We start from the raw sequence: 16,194 nt of genomic DNA on the forward strand, positions 1-16,194 counted from the left end.
AGGAAAGTATTACCCTTAAGAAACCACTTTACAATAGGGGACTTGAAAAGAGAAGGCTGATCAGGAAGGCGAGGAAAGGCCGAAATGGCAGAAAGATAGCCTTTAAGGGTGCCCAGAACAGAGCCCTGTTGGGTCAAAGAAAGTAAGAAGAGGAAAATCCTCAGAAAGAGGGGCAGAAAGGGGATCCATAGCCTTTGCAGCGCACCATGGCACGAATTTGTTCCATCTACAGGCGTATACAGTTTTAGTAGAGGGACGCCTGGCTGACAAGATGACATTACAGACTTCAGGAGGGGGGTTGAAAGCTGTCAACTGTTGCCGCTCAATCGCCACGGAAGGAGGTGGAGGCTGTACAGGTTTGGGTGGAGGACCGTCCCCTGCTGCTGCGACAGAAGATCCTCCAGAAGAGGCAGTCTGATTGGAGGATCGATGGCCACGTTCAAGAGCTCAGGATACCAGACTCTTTGTGCCCAGTCCGGAGCCAAAGAACGACTTGGGCCGGGTTGCGCTTGATCTTCTTCAGCACTCTGGGCAGAGATACTATAGGCAGAAAAGCGTATGGAAGACCGCAATTCTGCTCGCAACGAAAAGCATTGCTGAGCGAGTGCCGCCTTGGAAATTCCAACGCGCAGTACTGCTGATATTGCACATTCTCTTCGGTGGTGAACAGATCTACCCAAGGCTCTGCCCACTGCTACACCACCTCTGAATGAAGACACCATTTGTGATCCATCATGCACCGGTGGCTTAGTTTGTGTGCCCTGGCGGTCAGGGAACCTGCCAGGTGTTGAACCACCAGGGACATGCCCCGATGTTCCAGCCATGTCCAAAGACAAAGAACCTCCTAACATAGGGTCCATAACCCCACCCCGCCATGTTTGTTGCAGTACCACATGGCGGTGGTATTGCCCGTGAACACCTGCACTACTCTTCCTTTGACAGAAGGAAGGAATGCCTTCAGCGCAAGACAAGTCGTCCAGAGCTCCAGGAGATTGATGTGAAGCCCAGGCTCAGCCGGAGACTTCTGATCTCCACCTGTCCCATATGGCCGCCTCATCCCAGGAGTGACGCATCTGTCACCACTGTGAACTCTGGTTGGGGAACCCTGGTCCCTTAGCCACCACTGCAATCTGGACGCAATCGGAAAGCTCCCCCTGGTGCTGCACCCACTGAAACTTCAGGTCCCACCCCAGAGCCAGCATATGCCACCTGGCATAATCCACCAGCAGAATGCAGGAGGTCATGAGGCACAGCAGCCTCAGGATCATTCTCACTGAAATCGGGGATAGAGGCTGAAACATAAGTATCATTTCCCGAATATCCCAGACTCGCTGTCTGGAGGATAGGCCCGAAACTGGGCTGTGTCCAGAACCGCTACAATAAAAAGGATGTTCTGAGAGGGGATCAAGTACGACTTCAGCAGGTTGAGTGTGAACCCCAGCGAATGCAGGAAGTCCGCCGCAGTCTGTAGGTGGTTGACGACAGCCTGGGGCAAGCTCACCTTCAACAGCCAGTCATCGAGATAGCGGAAGACTGGAACCCCTGATCTGCGCACATGAGCTGCGACCACTGAAATCACTTTTGTGAACACCAGAGGGGCACTGGTAAGGCCAGTGGGGTGCTGGTAAGGCCAAAGGGGAGCACAGCAAACCGAAAATGATTGTGGCCTACAGTGAAGCGCAGGTAGGTCCGGTGGGCATGCAAGACGGGGATGCGACAATAAGCGTCCTGCAAATCCAATGCTACCTCCAGTCTCCAGGGTCGAGGGCAGACAGTACCTGAGCCAATGTCAACATTTTGAACTTCGATGTCCCTGAGATCCAAGATAGGACGCAGGCCTTTGTCCTTCTTGGGTACCAGGAAGTAGTGGGAATAACAACCACGACCTACCTCTGGCACAGGGACTCTCTCGATAGCTCCCTTGGCCAAGAGAGCCATGACTTCCTGACGGAGAAGGGCCAAGTGATCCTCCGACACGCAATGGAGTGTAGGTGGCATGTAGGGAGGGGTAATCTTGAAGGGGAGGGAGGAGCCCCTTTGGACTATCTGCAAAACCCACCTGTCTGACGTGATGTTGTGCCAGTGGGGGAGGTGATGGTGGATCCTGCCACCCACTGGCAACTGGTGGTCTTGAAAAGTTGGACTAGGAAGGTTTGGAGCCAGCTGCGGGGGGCATTGGTGGGCTGACCCGCCCTCTGGCCTCCAGACCAGTGGAGGGCTTCATAAAATGCACAAAGCTGGGCAGGGGATGCTCCGGCTCCCGGAAAGGGAGGGCAGCGCGGAGCCGTCCCAGCAGGCTCCATGGGCGGACCCAGAGAAAGATGACCCTCCGTGTCCCGCATCATGACGGACGACTGACGGGGTTAGGGCAAAGAGCAACAATGCTTCTTCGCCTTCTTCTTGTGCTTTGACTTACCCGATGACGAAGACTTCGATTACGAATGGCGGTGGTGGCTCCGCAACCGGTCCAGCGACCTTCCCCTCGACCAGGACCCCAAACGGCGCGGAGCCAACTGCCTGCCCTAAAAAAACTTTCGGGACCACTCCCGCAAAGACTTTGGGTTCAGGGCCTGGCAGTCGGAGCACAACTTTGGGTCGTGGTCGTGCTCCAGACACCAAAGGCACACGAGATGCAGATCAGTGACTGACATCAGATTGTGACAAGAGTCACAAGGCTTAAAACTGGGTCAAGGACTTGACATCCCTCGTGCACCAGGAGTCATAAGACTTCAAAAAAGATGTCCACAAAAGGTCAAAAAAGTTTAGTAAAAAGATGACTAAGGGTACCGCTCTGTCCAGATCTGCGTTGGCTGGAGCGGAAAAAGAAAGAACTGACGTCAATGCGCAGGTGCGGTGTCTAAGTAAATAGGGCAACGTCATCCCAGCGATCACGATGCCGACGAGGAATGCAGAGGTGACCGAAGCTACCTAACGACATGCAGGGGTACTGCTGAGGAAAAATTCTCCGAATCCATTTTGGCGCCTGTGGGTAATTCTACATTAAGGAATCTATAACTAAAACTCTCTTTCAGATAATCCATGCAGGTTAATGACTGCCCTCCTCCATCTGTGCAGCTGCCAGAGAAAGACACCATAAATGATCTAGTTATCAAATAAACTTTAATAGCATTACAATGTCATGTGTGTGCCCTGAAGATTCAAGCTCAGGCAGCTGGGTAAATAAACAAAATGATCACAGCTATGTGTACAGCAAGCACTTTTTCGTGGAAGCACACAATTTATGCCCAATCAAAACATGTACGTCTGGCCCCAACATGTGGGCGGAATCGAAGACCTTCTCCTGGTGACTATCAAATAATTGACTGGCGACAGCTGCTCTTCCAATCCAGACCATAAAAAGTACATTTTTGAGGAAAACAAACTTTTCTTTAATAATGTATTGCCAATATTTTGATTGTCCAGGACAAGATGTTAATTTGCCAAGATGCAACAGTATACCCGAAAGCCAGCCCTTAACTATTTATCCCTGAATCCTATCCCAAAGTAGAGGTTCCATCCCAGGATTTACAGTGGTAACTCTCTGTATACTAACCCACAAAAAGATCACTTGCCCCTTGTAAGGCAATACGTTTTGCTCCAACTAAGTTGGTTTCAGAGAATAACAGTTCTCAAAATCCTTTTACGACTATGCAGTTCTGATATCCCATGCAAAGGGCAGCCAGGTTTGAAAAACTAAACATTGGTATTCAGTCCTCCTCGTGATGCACTTACAAGATGCAGAATCCCAGTCCATCTGCATTAATCCTATGTACCGTCCTTTCGGACATGATCTCAAGATTACTAATTCTTAGTCATGATCTATGTCCAAGGGCAATTTCACTTTTTATAACCAGTTTTTGTTTGATTCAAGGCATTCAAATACAGATGAGGCAAACCAGTCAGGGATCTGAGGTGCCAACATCCAGCCTTATTATTAACATGGAGTCAAACACTATCCCATCAAACACACACGTTCATCTTCTCTATTCAGGTGTAAACTAATATACATAAAGATAAAAAACTCACTCTGAAGTTGAAGAAGTAAAGTTATAACTCTACCACATTAGGTTTTTGAAAAAACATTACCTTTCTTACCTACCAAAGCCACACAAAGGTTGTTGTTGTCCTTGTAAACAGACGCTTTAACAATACCAACTCTTTCTCAGTTGATATGTTTTCTTACCAACTGATATAAAAACAAAAAGAGCAGAATGCAGCAGGGCACATTACCTTCAGACAATCAGCCTCATTTGTTCTTAGGAGGCTACACATTGGTTCACCGTGCAAGCAAGAGTTACCTTTAAGATATTTACCTTCATCTAGAAGTGCATAGAAGATTCTGCACCCCACTTCAATTCAGATAAGCTTTATTCGATTTAACAATAAAAATCATAAAAGCCCACATTAAAAGCACCTAACTAGTAAGTTCATCTGTATTAAAATCAATATAAAATCTACAAGACTGTATCATTTAAAATATTCAAGTTAAAAATGTGCAATTAGAAAGTCATATGCAAATCGATTTCCTAGATTTAATTACACATTTCAAATAACAAGCTATAGACCTTGTAAAGTTTATGTTCTCTAGGAGTTATAAAAATAAGAACGCTGGCCGACATTGTCTACGTCCAAGAACCCTTAGCATTGGTAAAATCCATCGCGTTCTAGATTCAGTGTAAAATTTACACCCCACTTATCAACAGAGAAAGGTGAAACATCATCAGCTGTCCCTCCTTTCAGCCAGCACATTAAAGCCCCATCATAAGTTTGCTATTATAATTCTCTCCCTGAGGTCCTATCAAAACTCACTACAACAACTCATTGTAAGCAATGACACATCTCATCATTTGTATAATGCTCGATGTATTGAAAGCTGCATTACACTTTCCATACATGATGAGTGTGCAAGCATACCATCATGCCTAATCAAAGAAAACAACGTATTTTTAAGCACTGTCATACCCTTGCATCACTGTAACTACGGGGCTAGGTCTTTTTTTACTGCCAAGACACAATTAGGTGTTACAGTGAATGTTAACAAAATAAAAAAAAGCACACTAATTCACCCACAACCGTGCATAGCTTCCTGTATGCACTGACACCCAATCACCTATTAATCCATACAACGCTCACAAACATGAATACAATCAATCTACCCTAATCCATCCATCCAAACTACACCTATCCTTCACCCCCCAACCATACATTCCAGAACTCATCCATCTATACACCCCAAACCCATTGATTTCAAGACATCCATCTGCATGTTCATCTAAACATTCACCTCACACCCAATTACATAGCCATCCACCATGACTACCAACCCGCCATCTACCCTCTTGCCCATCAATTTATCACTCCATTCATAAACCCGCCTCACACTCAATCATCCTGGCACCCAGTCATCTAGCTGCCTAATACTCATCTATCCCTCGCTAGAACTATCCATCGTTACATCCAAACATCAACCAACCTTACATCCAGACATCAACCAACCCCAAACTCATACACCCACCCTTCTACTTTCACACACATCTGACCTCAAATACATCAACCCACCCACCTAGGCATGTGAGTTGGAGTGTGCAAGTGCGCAGGTATGCCTTTATGCTGTTTGTGTGTCTTTATACAGTATCCATGGGCCAAAAGTATTGGCTTTCTCAATACTTGTGCTGAGAGGATCCCTAGATGCAGTATAAGCAGAATAAAAGACGGAGTAGCTTGCCTCCCACCTCACCTTCCATGTAGTGTAGTTAGTGTCAGGGTATTCTTCAGACTCCAAGGCAAGTGACTGGCCTATCATACTACAGTAAAAAAACAATCACACAGTTCGAGAGTTGTAGGACCACACAGTGGTAAGCTTCAAACCGTCTCTTTAGCCCTAGGTGGAACATTTAGGAGCTAAGGTCTACTCTGGAGCCACCAGCACATTAACACCACACACAAGGAAGATTCTTCGAAAATTGGGAAAAAGAGCAAAAATTGAGCAATCCGCTTTCAGAACTAATATTTTTCAGTAGCACTGGATATCAAGCTAATATAATAACTGCTGTAGCACACACATTGTAGAAGAAACAAAGGTGGTTTAGTCTGCAATTCTAGAAAATGAAAGGCATCTCACCAACTCACTCAAGAGTTGGCTCTTTCCTAAATGACCACCATAATCAGAACACAAATGTACAGCATATGCCTGTGTATGTAAACATGCATAATTTGATATGTATGCATTTAGATATGCAATTTGTGTGATAAAATATATATGCTACTTATGGTTTAAAAGTATATAGATATTCTTATAGGTCTGCTTAACAAATGTGTATATTATTTTTTATATATATATATATATATATATATATATATATATATATATATATATATATATATATATATACACACATATACATATAATATATAATTATACGCTTATGGGTCTCGTTTTTTTTTATTTTCTCTATTACAATGTGTAACTATGATCAAAACAATTGTATTTATAAGTGTTTCACTATTGAAATACTGGGAAAAATAAAGAGTAAAAATACCTAAATATAAATAAACAAATTAAAAAAAAACATAATTCCACACCAAAATAAATAAAAAATATAAATTCTCTTTATGTACAGCAACACTTAAACGTTGGAGTTTCTAACTATTTATCCATGCATATGCCTATGGATCTTTATATAATACAACTTTATATCTCTCGATTATTTTCCATTTAAATGTATACCTTTGTATGTAATAATGCATACATAGATATAGTACTTTAGTCCTACTGTAGAAATACATTAATAAATACCTTTAACTCTCTCCAATTCACTACTCCATGTCTCATCCTATACCTCTTTCACAATAATCTCTATCTCCGCTCTAAGATTACTATGAACTCCTAATAACCCGTTCTAGACTTTTCCTTCCTCTATCCTTCCTTTGACTCATCCCAAACCTCATTTACTACTATGATCTCACAAACACTTTCTAGACTCTTTCTTTCTCTATCACTCCTATATCCTATTCAGTACAACTAACACACTTACATGTCCATCGCTCAAATTAACAACTTAGATTTCCCTATACTAATCCACTTTGGGTTCTGGAGGAGCATTTTACTCATCAAAAAGCACTTCAATGCCTCGTCATGGGTAGTAAGCTCTGTATAAATACCATTACAACTACAAAAACGTCACTATATTTTTAGACCGAGTCGAGTAGAGTCCACACATAAATAGCGAGCAAGTAGATGTTTCTGTGTCTACTCACCAATCTTTTGATAACTCGCAACAACAGCTTCTGGTGTTTTGGGTCCCTTTTAGATACAAGAACCTCTGCAAAGCATTCCATGTTTTCTGGAGACATGCTGTCTTGATTGTCCCCGCCGTACAGCTGGACCATCACTGATAAGCACTGCGACGAATTGTCCCATATTTCAGAGTCCTCACTTGGAAGCTGCAAACACACCAGAAGTTTCACAATTTCACAGGAATAGTTTCTAATATTTACAATATGTTTTACATCTTTTAGTGATAGAACTACCACTCTGTGAATGAGGACGAATTCAGCAACCTTTTATTACAATAAAATACTTTCAGTAGACACACAATTATCAATATCGAAACTCCCCCCAAAAAATGTCACTATCTAAATGTACAATTCTGATTCTAGAATTTACTGTGCGCCATTTACTTCAATGTGGAGAATATTAAATTTGTCAAAATACACAGAGTTGGGTGTTTTATTCAGCTTTGCCTGCCTAAACCAATTTTTTGATTGCAACAATTTGAAATGTTTCAATGTGTAGAAAATGATTAAGACTATTGTTCAAAATGCTCGAGGGTTAGCATTTAAGCCACGTGGCACTCATTTCAGTTGGTCTTGACCAGTACTTTAAATTGGCAGGTACTCGGTCCATGCACCTCTTTAATTTGGACCACTTTAATGCTTTTAATGGGAGAGTACAGGCACGTCTCCTTTGGCCTCATGTATAGATGGGCAGGTGGCCTTCCCAGATAAGTGAGCTTCTCACATCTGCTGCTGAGAGAAATACCATCCCCTTATTAAGAGATCCTGGCAGGGAGCTTTTTGCCAAATGCGCTTCTGCGGTTGCGAAAGATGTGCTTTCGGCAAGGCTGAATGCCAAGCAGGCCCCTCAGCATTGTTGACTGGGGGAACATCCTTTACGACGCGGATGTTACCCCGCAGTACCTTTACAACGCGTATTTTAGAACGCAAGTCGTAACTACGACTTGCGCTGGAGGGCGCTAAAGGACAAGGAATAGTAGATTTACTATTCCAACACCTTCCCTACTGTACGTAGGCTGGTGTTGGAATAGTAAATTAAACTATTACTAAGTCCGCACCCCTACAGCGCAAGTCGTGGTCACGACTTGCGTTGTAAAATACGCGTTGTAACGGTACGCGTGGTAATACCACGCGCCGTAACAACGTACATCCTGTTGACTGTCATATGCCTTTCATGGTCATTTCCAGCCTTGGAATGCATTGTACACCACATGGAAAAATAGTGGTGGAAATCATACCCAAAACCGGGTGGAACATGACATGCTACTGCTGCTGAGTCTAGACTTTCGGAGAGCACAATCTCAGCTGCCCCTAAATGTGGCAAAAGAACCTACCTTGGGTTTGTTGGAGCAGCAGCTTCTCCAATTTATGGCGCAGCTCAAATTCTTCCAAACCTTAGAAGACCCCACAATTCTACAGAACACTTTTTTCATCAGCAGAGAGCAGCCAGAACGTAAATAGTTATATTATGTAGGTTTGGGAGCTGTGCATAACCGTTTTAATGCAGTATAATTAGTGTACATTTGCAGTATTGTTGTTTTATATTTTCCTTGTACAGGCGCACAAATCTGAAATCAGGTCCTCCATACTCTGGTAGTTCTCATTCTCTACAGAGAACTTTCTGAGCAGGTTTTAGAGAAAGAAGGTGAAGTAATGCGGATCCTTGCTCCAAAAGAATGTTTCAAGAGGTAAACACACCATTGACAATGAAGTATTGGCTCGAATAGGGGTTCCTTGAGAAACCAGAGGTTTAAATTAAGATCCCAATGAGGAACCACAAAAGGAATCAGAAGAAATTTAACCTGCAGGCCTTTTAAGAACCATCAAACAACAGGTAGCTTGAAAACAGAACCCCAATAGGTAAATACTGGTATGCTCAAATTGTGGTTAAGTATCCATTCTCTGTCCCTGCAAAACGGATGATGGTCACGACCTCATCTTTCATTTAGTGACGTATCCTAACTCCATCTAGAAACCACCTGCCATCTACAGCAGTAAAACAACGTAGATGAGATTCACCTAACCACCAGAAATATACTGAATGCCTTTGATGGGATAAAGGAGTACTTAACATCTCAAGTTCCAGGCACACAGAATGATCGGGCCACAGGCAGAGGTGTTTTTGACTACAATAGAAGGTCCTCCCCTCTGGGGTAGGTGCCAAAATGATGTGCAGCTGAGGTTTACTGAGTCTGGATAACAAGGTCACAATGTCTGCTATGTTGTGACAAAGGTGACATGCACTCCATGCTTCTTGATCTTCTGTTACAGCATGTAAATCCGCAGCATTGGTGGAAAAGCACAGGAAAAGTTGAACATCTGATCCGCAGAAAGTGCTTCTCCAGCAAATTCTTTTCCAGGAATTCCATCTACCAAAAGTGGTGACATTTCTTGTTTGTGTGTGTCACAAATGGATCTACCTACATCTCCTCAACTATTTCTGGACTATACAAAAGTGATGGATGGAATTCTTCAAATAATCTCAGTCACTGGTAATTATTTTGGGCGGCATCCCAGTCCATCGTTATTATGCACTCCATCCCACCTTAGTTTGGATACAGCAATACCATAATCGGTCTTGACCCTGCTTAAATAGGAACAGTCCAGCCCGAACTGTCAGGCCAGGTCCTCAATGAATTAGAACACAAGTAACCTAGGACTGGTTTGGCCTTGATAAGGGCTCATCAGCCAGGTATAGCTGGTCCTTGTGCCAGCTTCCCCCTGCTGACTCGCTCAGCAGGTCCGATGCCTTCTGCTTGCTTCCCGATCGTTTCGCCTTTCTCTTGACTGTTGCATTATTTTCAGATCGCTTGTCTCCCTCTGTTTGCCTGCACGGCTTGTTTGCCAAATATAATGCTATTTTGCTTTGCTCACTCATTTTTGGTTAAAGACTTGTCCATTCTGAACTGCTTAGCATTGTTAAGTATCAAAGAATGTATCCCTCTGTTTGCCCACACTGGTTATTTGCCCTTATTGTGTTATTTTGTTTGCTTACTCGATTTCGTTAAAGACTTGCCCATTCTGAATTACTTTGCTCTGTTAAGTATCATGAAGACTTATTGTATTTCTTTGTTTAATTATATTTGGTACTAGACGTGTTTAAATAAAAGGCTTTTTCTCCTGTTCTCTGCATTGCTTTCCCTCCCGACACTCCTCTCCCTCCCGTTTTGCTGCCTGCTTTCCCACCTCTTTTGTGGCCCTGCCCACAGCCACCCATTGCCCCTCCCGCCCCCCAGAACCTATTTAAAGGAGGCCGCAAAGCGGCCGTGCCAAAGGCAAGCCCATCTGCATCCGTCCGCGCCTTGGCTGTGCCCAGCGCTTGGAACCCTAGCTCCCTCGCTACTCACAGATACACTGCTGCTGAGCTCCGAGACCTGGACCCCAGACTCTGCAACAACAACTGCTACCACACCTCTACACAACCTACGTGGGGCCTTTTTCCTGCTGGCAAGGTCTCTTCTTCCTGCAACACCAGAGCACCTGTACACACAAGTACCACCACGCAGACCATTCTATTTCAAGGAACAATGGTCCTCAGCAACCAATTGTCATTGTATGCAATCGCGCGCCAGACCGGACAGCAGACTGTTGCTGCCCCCCGTTTTCATCACACTACCCCAGTCTGTCGACCTACCCAGTTAGGCGACCCGACGGCCCGATCTGTGGGCCTTCTAAACACCCAGAGGAGCACGGCTCCCCCTTGAACATCTTTGCGTATCCACCCGATTCCTAGTAAGGTGCACACTGAAACCTAAGTGATTGCCCTGACACCATCACGCCCTCCCTGGACATCTCGCACGATAGTATCTATTGGAGAAACCGACAGTACACCGCACCCGGCTCATACTGCTCTTACCAGGCAAATGTTATGATCTAGTCCGGATGATGATCCCGATAATTATTGAGCATGGGATTGAAAAATCAACACTGTTAAAATAGTACCACAAATGTCCATTGTGTCTAACTATTGTGGTATCTATTTGTGGATAAACCCGCTGCAGAATATATTTATATGCGAGTTACCATAGCTCAAAGTCTTTGCCTGTATTTATGTAACCTTGTTTTGTTCAACCCTTCTGTATTGTTGCTCCATTTCCCCGCACTTCCCTTTCGTTGCAGGGTACAGGCTTGTGCCCTACCACAAAATGTGTGTTTCAAAAATTTGATGACTCTATTCCTAATATTTGATGAATAAAACTCCTTGTCCGGCTGGACATTGGACACATATAGGAACCCATCGTGGTCTATATTATATTCTTTCTCGTGATTTTACTGTTTGCTGAGGACCATTGTTCCTTGAAATAGAATTGTTACCCACGCAGACCATGCCAGCTCCAGAACAACTCCACTGCCTCCTGCTCAAAGCACAATCACTCTGCAAGTACGCCACTGAGATCTGGGACACCATCACCTCCCTCACCCCAAAAGCCATCTTCCCTACCGAGATCAGGCTCAACCCTGCATCCAAGTCAGACATCGCCAAAACAACCCCCCGATGGCTACAAAACAGTAGCGGCCCGTGCAGGCAAGTGCAGTAGGCGGGGGCAGTGCAGGGATGGGGCAGTGAGGGGTGGGGGAGTCAAAGTGACAAACAACGGGATAGAGAATGTAAAATAAATCGATAAACCCACTAACCTTGAGCTCGCTGCAAGGTAAGTGTTTTTATTTATTTTACATTATCTATCCCGTTGTTTGTAACTTTCACCCCCGCCATACCACGCTTACCTGCACGGGCCGCCACTGCTACAAAAGAGCACACAGAGACCGCATCAACAAACAAAGGATAGAGGTGGAGTTCCCATCATCCACAAAGAAACCATCCAATGCACGAACATCGCAGACGACACCACCCCGATCATGGAACACATCAGTTTTTTGCTCCAAACCAATAGCAAAACTCCCATCAGAGGCACCCTCAGCTACCCCCCACATGCCATTGATTCCAAACATTACATCTTCTTCAGAGACCTCAATTTCCACCTCAATGATCTTAACAAGACCAACACCGCCAAAGTCCTTGAAACATGAACAACGGCCTCACCCAACTAGTCACCGACTCTCCCTACACACTGCAGGACACACACTTCATGGCCAGCGACAGAGTCAAGTACAGCCATGTATCAAGATCACTTGGACAGCCCACACCATAGTCCACTTCACCATCACAGGACCCATCAGCACCATCACCAAGCCGCCTGCATCTTACAACGCAGGTGGAAAAAAGTATTAGAGAGCCAATGGCCCGGCGCCCTCAACACCTCCCACCCGGACACTGCAACCAACCTAGAACAGTCTGTAAAGAACATATCCATCTGGATCACTGTTTGTGCCGGCAGAGTCGCTCCCATCAAGCCTACCAAACTCAAGAGATCCTCCAAACACACCAGCTAGTACACCGTGGAACTAGGAATGACCAAATGCAACTGCAAGCAACTAGAGAGGAAATGTTGCAACAGCAAGGAGCCCACAGGCCATGCCATCTTCAAGACATCACTCAACCAATATCACCAACTCCTGAAAAAGGCGAAAGGAGTGTCCTTGTGGATTGCATCAAAGTCAGTTCCACCACAAAAAAGAACTCTTCATATCACCAGGGAGTTCTCCAACCCCTCAGTCACTGAAAACATCATCACCCCCTCACAGAAACTCTGCGACACCCTGACGGACTTCTTCCTCAGCAAGATGTTCACCATCTACAAAAACTTTGAAGTCCAGCCCACTGCCGTCGACATACTCAGCCTCCCTGCTCCCACAGACCCGAACCCGACCACCTGTGCACCACCTGGGACCAGCTCAAGACACAAGACACCACAGCCGTTATGAACTCTGTCCGCTCAGGAGCACTTATGGACCCCTGTCCCCACTACTTATTCACTCTTCGGAGCAAGACGATCAGCAATGAGCTCACAACCATTTTCAACGCATCCATCACCACATCCACCTTTCCGGAAGAATGGAAACACATAAGTCAAACTCCTTCTAAAAAAAACAGCACACTGAGAGGGGTAAAAATCTACTGTCCCATCTCTCTGCTCCCTTTTCCCGCCAAGTAAACGAAAAGGCCATCAACCGCAAATTCACAGAAAGCCTGGAGAACAACAATCTTCTGTACACCTCCCGATCCGAATTACGCACCAACCACAGCACAGAAACCACCCTGATCGCCTCCACCGATGACATCAGAACTCTCCTTGAGTGGGGAGAACAGTGGCCCTGATTCTCCTCGAGCTCAGAGCAGCATTCAACATGGTATCCCATCAAGTGGCTTCACCACGGTTGTACGATGGAACAACGCAGGGAAATAATTGCATGCCTTCACCACACATTTTTTACAAAGTATGCCATTACAAAGCATTGTTAATATGTATATGTAAACAATGTATTTGTGGGGGCAGAACCCCACACCCTACCAACGTACCTTAAATGTGTGGTAGAGGCATGTGTTGTAAAAACATACACTTAGTCAAAACATGCGTACTAAAAAATGCGTGGTAAAGGCACAACATGGTAAAAACCTTGTTGTAAAGGCCGTTTCCCCTTCATCATATCCGAATTCAAGGAGACACCCTCAGATGGATCACCTTCTTCCCCACCGGAAGAACCCAGAGGATCCACCTACCCCCCTTTCATCTCAGAACCCAAGAATCCTACATGACCCCTTTCACCAACATCGTTAGGACCCATGGACTAAACATCATATCCTACGCCGATGACACCCAGCTCATCCTCTCGATATCAAAGGACCCCTCCAACACAATAGTCAAATTCAACATGTGCATGACGAGCATCCCGACTGGATGAAAGACAACTGCATACAGCTCAAAACAGACAAAGCAGAAGTGCTGATCTTAGGGAACAACACTTCCCCATGGAACGACTGCTTGTGGCCTTTTGAGCTAGGACCCTCACCCACTCCGACAAGCCATACCCGCAACTGTGTCATGATCCTGGACATCAAGTGCACCATGAAAAGCCAGATCAATGCAGTTTCTTCCGCCTGCTTCCTCACTCTTCGCATGCGCCGTAAGATCTTCAAATGCCTCTCTGTTGACACCAGACATACCATCACTCAAGCCCTAGTCACCAGTCGCCTGGACCATGACAAAGCTGTCTATCAAGGAATCCCCATGCTTCTCCTGAAGAGACTTCAGACCGTACAGAACTCAGCGGCCAGACTCATCCTCAACCTCCCTAAATGAACCCATAACACCTACCACTTCAAGAAGTTACACTGGCTCCACATTCAGAAGAGATGTCAATTCAATATGCTGATCCACACCTACATGGCCCTTCAAAATCAAGGCCTAGCATACATCAACCACCACCTGAACTTATACCAATTCTCCGGACACCTGAGCTCTGCTGCCCTCTCCCTTGCACAAACCACTCACATTCGCCGAAGCAACAGTGGAGGTTGCTCCTTCTCCTTCCTCGCCACAAAATCTTGGAATGACCTCTCCCTCCACCTCTGGACCTCCATATCCTCCCTGCTGGAATTTAGGAAAAGACTGAAGAACTGAAGAACTGGATGTTCAAGTGATCTCTCTCGAAGCAGCAGGGTTATTAGTGCCTGGATACCCTCACAGGTGATTAGCTGCACTCTATAAGTCCTGTTTGATTGATTGATAGTTTAGTTGCAAGGACCCAGGGTAATACCTGTCTCACTTGCAACAACTCTCTGAAGAATACGGACGCGATGATTGGAATGTGTGAACCTAGCAAAGTGCTTCTTGGCTTCCCTGCAAGCACAGAAAGGGCTGAAAACAGCCCTGGTCTCTGGGCTCACAGGAAACTGTGCCAAAAGGGAGGTATTGCTGGAAAGGTGAGTTTCGCTGAAAGCAGGGAAACTCAGCTTTTCAACTATACCTTTCCTGGCCTGTAAAGTGCCAGGTGATCACAGTGGGATGGGATCACCTGGTGCTTCCACTAGGCACCAGGATCTCCTTCTAGGAGAGCAGCCCCATAGGCAAGGGCTTATGCTCTGCCCCCCACATACCACAGTCTATTTAGTCTTGCCTCCCCTCCCCCGGGGAAGGGGGGTAATAGAGGGCATTTACTCCCAATCATCCTCCCGCCGGGGGAAGGTCCGAAAGTCCACTAGACATCAGTGAAATTCCAAAGGAAAAAAAAAGGCAAAAAAGGGGTGAAGCAACTCATGCTGGCATAGGGCCATGCCCCCACCTAAGAAGGTTATGAAAGCACAAAGACAGTATGCGCACAAGGACATGGGCAAGAAAATATAAATGCAGACAATTACACTGTGGGACAAATTTATAAATGGGAACCTTGTTAGTTTCTAAGAGGGATTATTTCAATATCAATCATATACCAAATCTAATTTGCATAATAAAGCACAGTACATAAAAAGAGATTTACATCTTACATGCATTGTCTCCAATCATATATTACCAAAAGCAACATTAGTGATCATAGTGCAGACCACGCAGTGCTCAGAAGTGATTCTATTTATAACATATTTGAACAAATACACTGTACAGTTCCCAATAGTTGTCTTCAATACTCAAAAAAACCTGAAACAATGTTGCATAAATTGGTATGGCATCCCTTTAGAATAAATCACAAGAGTCAACCAAAACGGAGGGCTGGTCGACGTTTCAACCTCATGTGAATAAAGGGTCTCCTCAGGACTTAGTCATCTGACTACCAAGCTGCACATATACAAAGACAGAAAAAAACCTTCATCAGTCCTGTGCTTAGATAAATTGGTCTGTTCACTCAAAAATACATGTATTACTCACCACCTAAGTAGTGGACACACTTGAAAATAAGGACTAAATCATTGAGAACCCGGAACAAACGGTGGTAAGGAACAAGGACAATTAAGTCTCATACTTATGTACAACAACAATCCGGGAGTGAGCCTACAGTGTGCAATAA

The 16,194-nt window shown here is 45.0% G+C and overlaps 1 protein-coding gene across 5 annotated transcripts in view; it reads right to left on the reverse strand.

Moving 5' to 3' along the window:
- Nucleotides 1–16,194, reverse strand: part of ULK4 (unc-51 like kinase 4) — a 2,246,396-nt gene that overhangs the window by 615,290 nt on the left and 1,614,912 nt on the right. For all 5 annotated transcript variants that reach the window (XM_078663530.1, XM_078663529.1, XM_078663527.1 and 2 more), the window contains one exon: nucleotides 7,258–7,443. In XM_078663530.1, the coding sequence (XP_078519656.1) occupies nucleotides 7,258–7,443 (186 nt within the window). The remainder of the gene's footprint in view (nucleotides 1–7,257; nucleotides 7,444–16,194) is intronic.

This window comes from Lissotriton helveticus, chromosome 10, assembly GCF_964261635.1.
Source record: "Lissotriton helveticus chromosome 10, aLisHel1.1, whole genome shotgun sequence".
Classification (NCBI taxonomy): domain Eukaryota; kingdom Metazoa; phylum Chordata; class Amphibia; order Caudata; family Salamandridae; genus Lissotriton; species Lissotriton helveticus.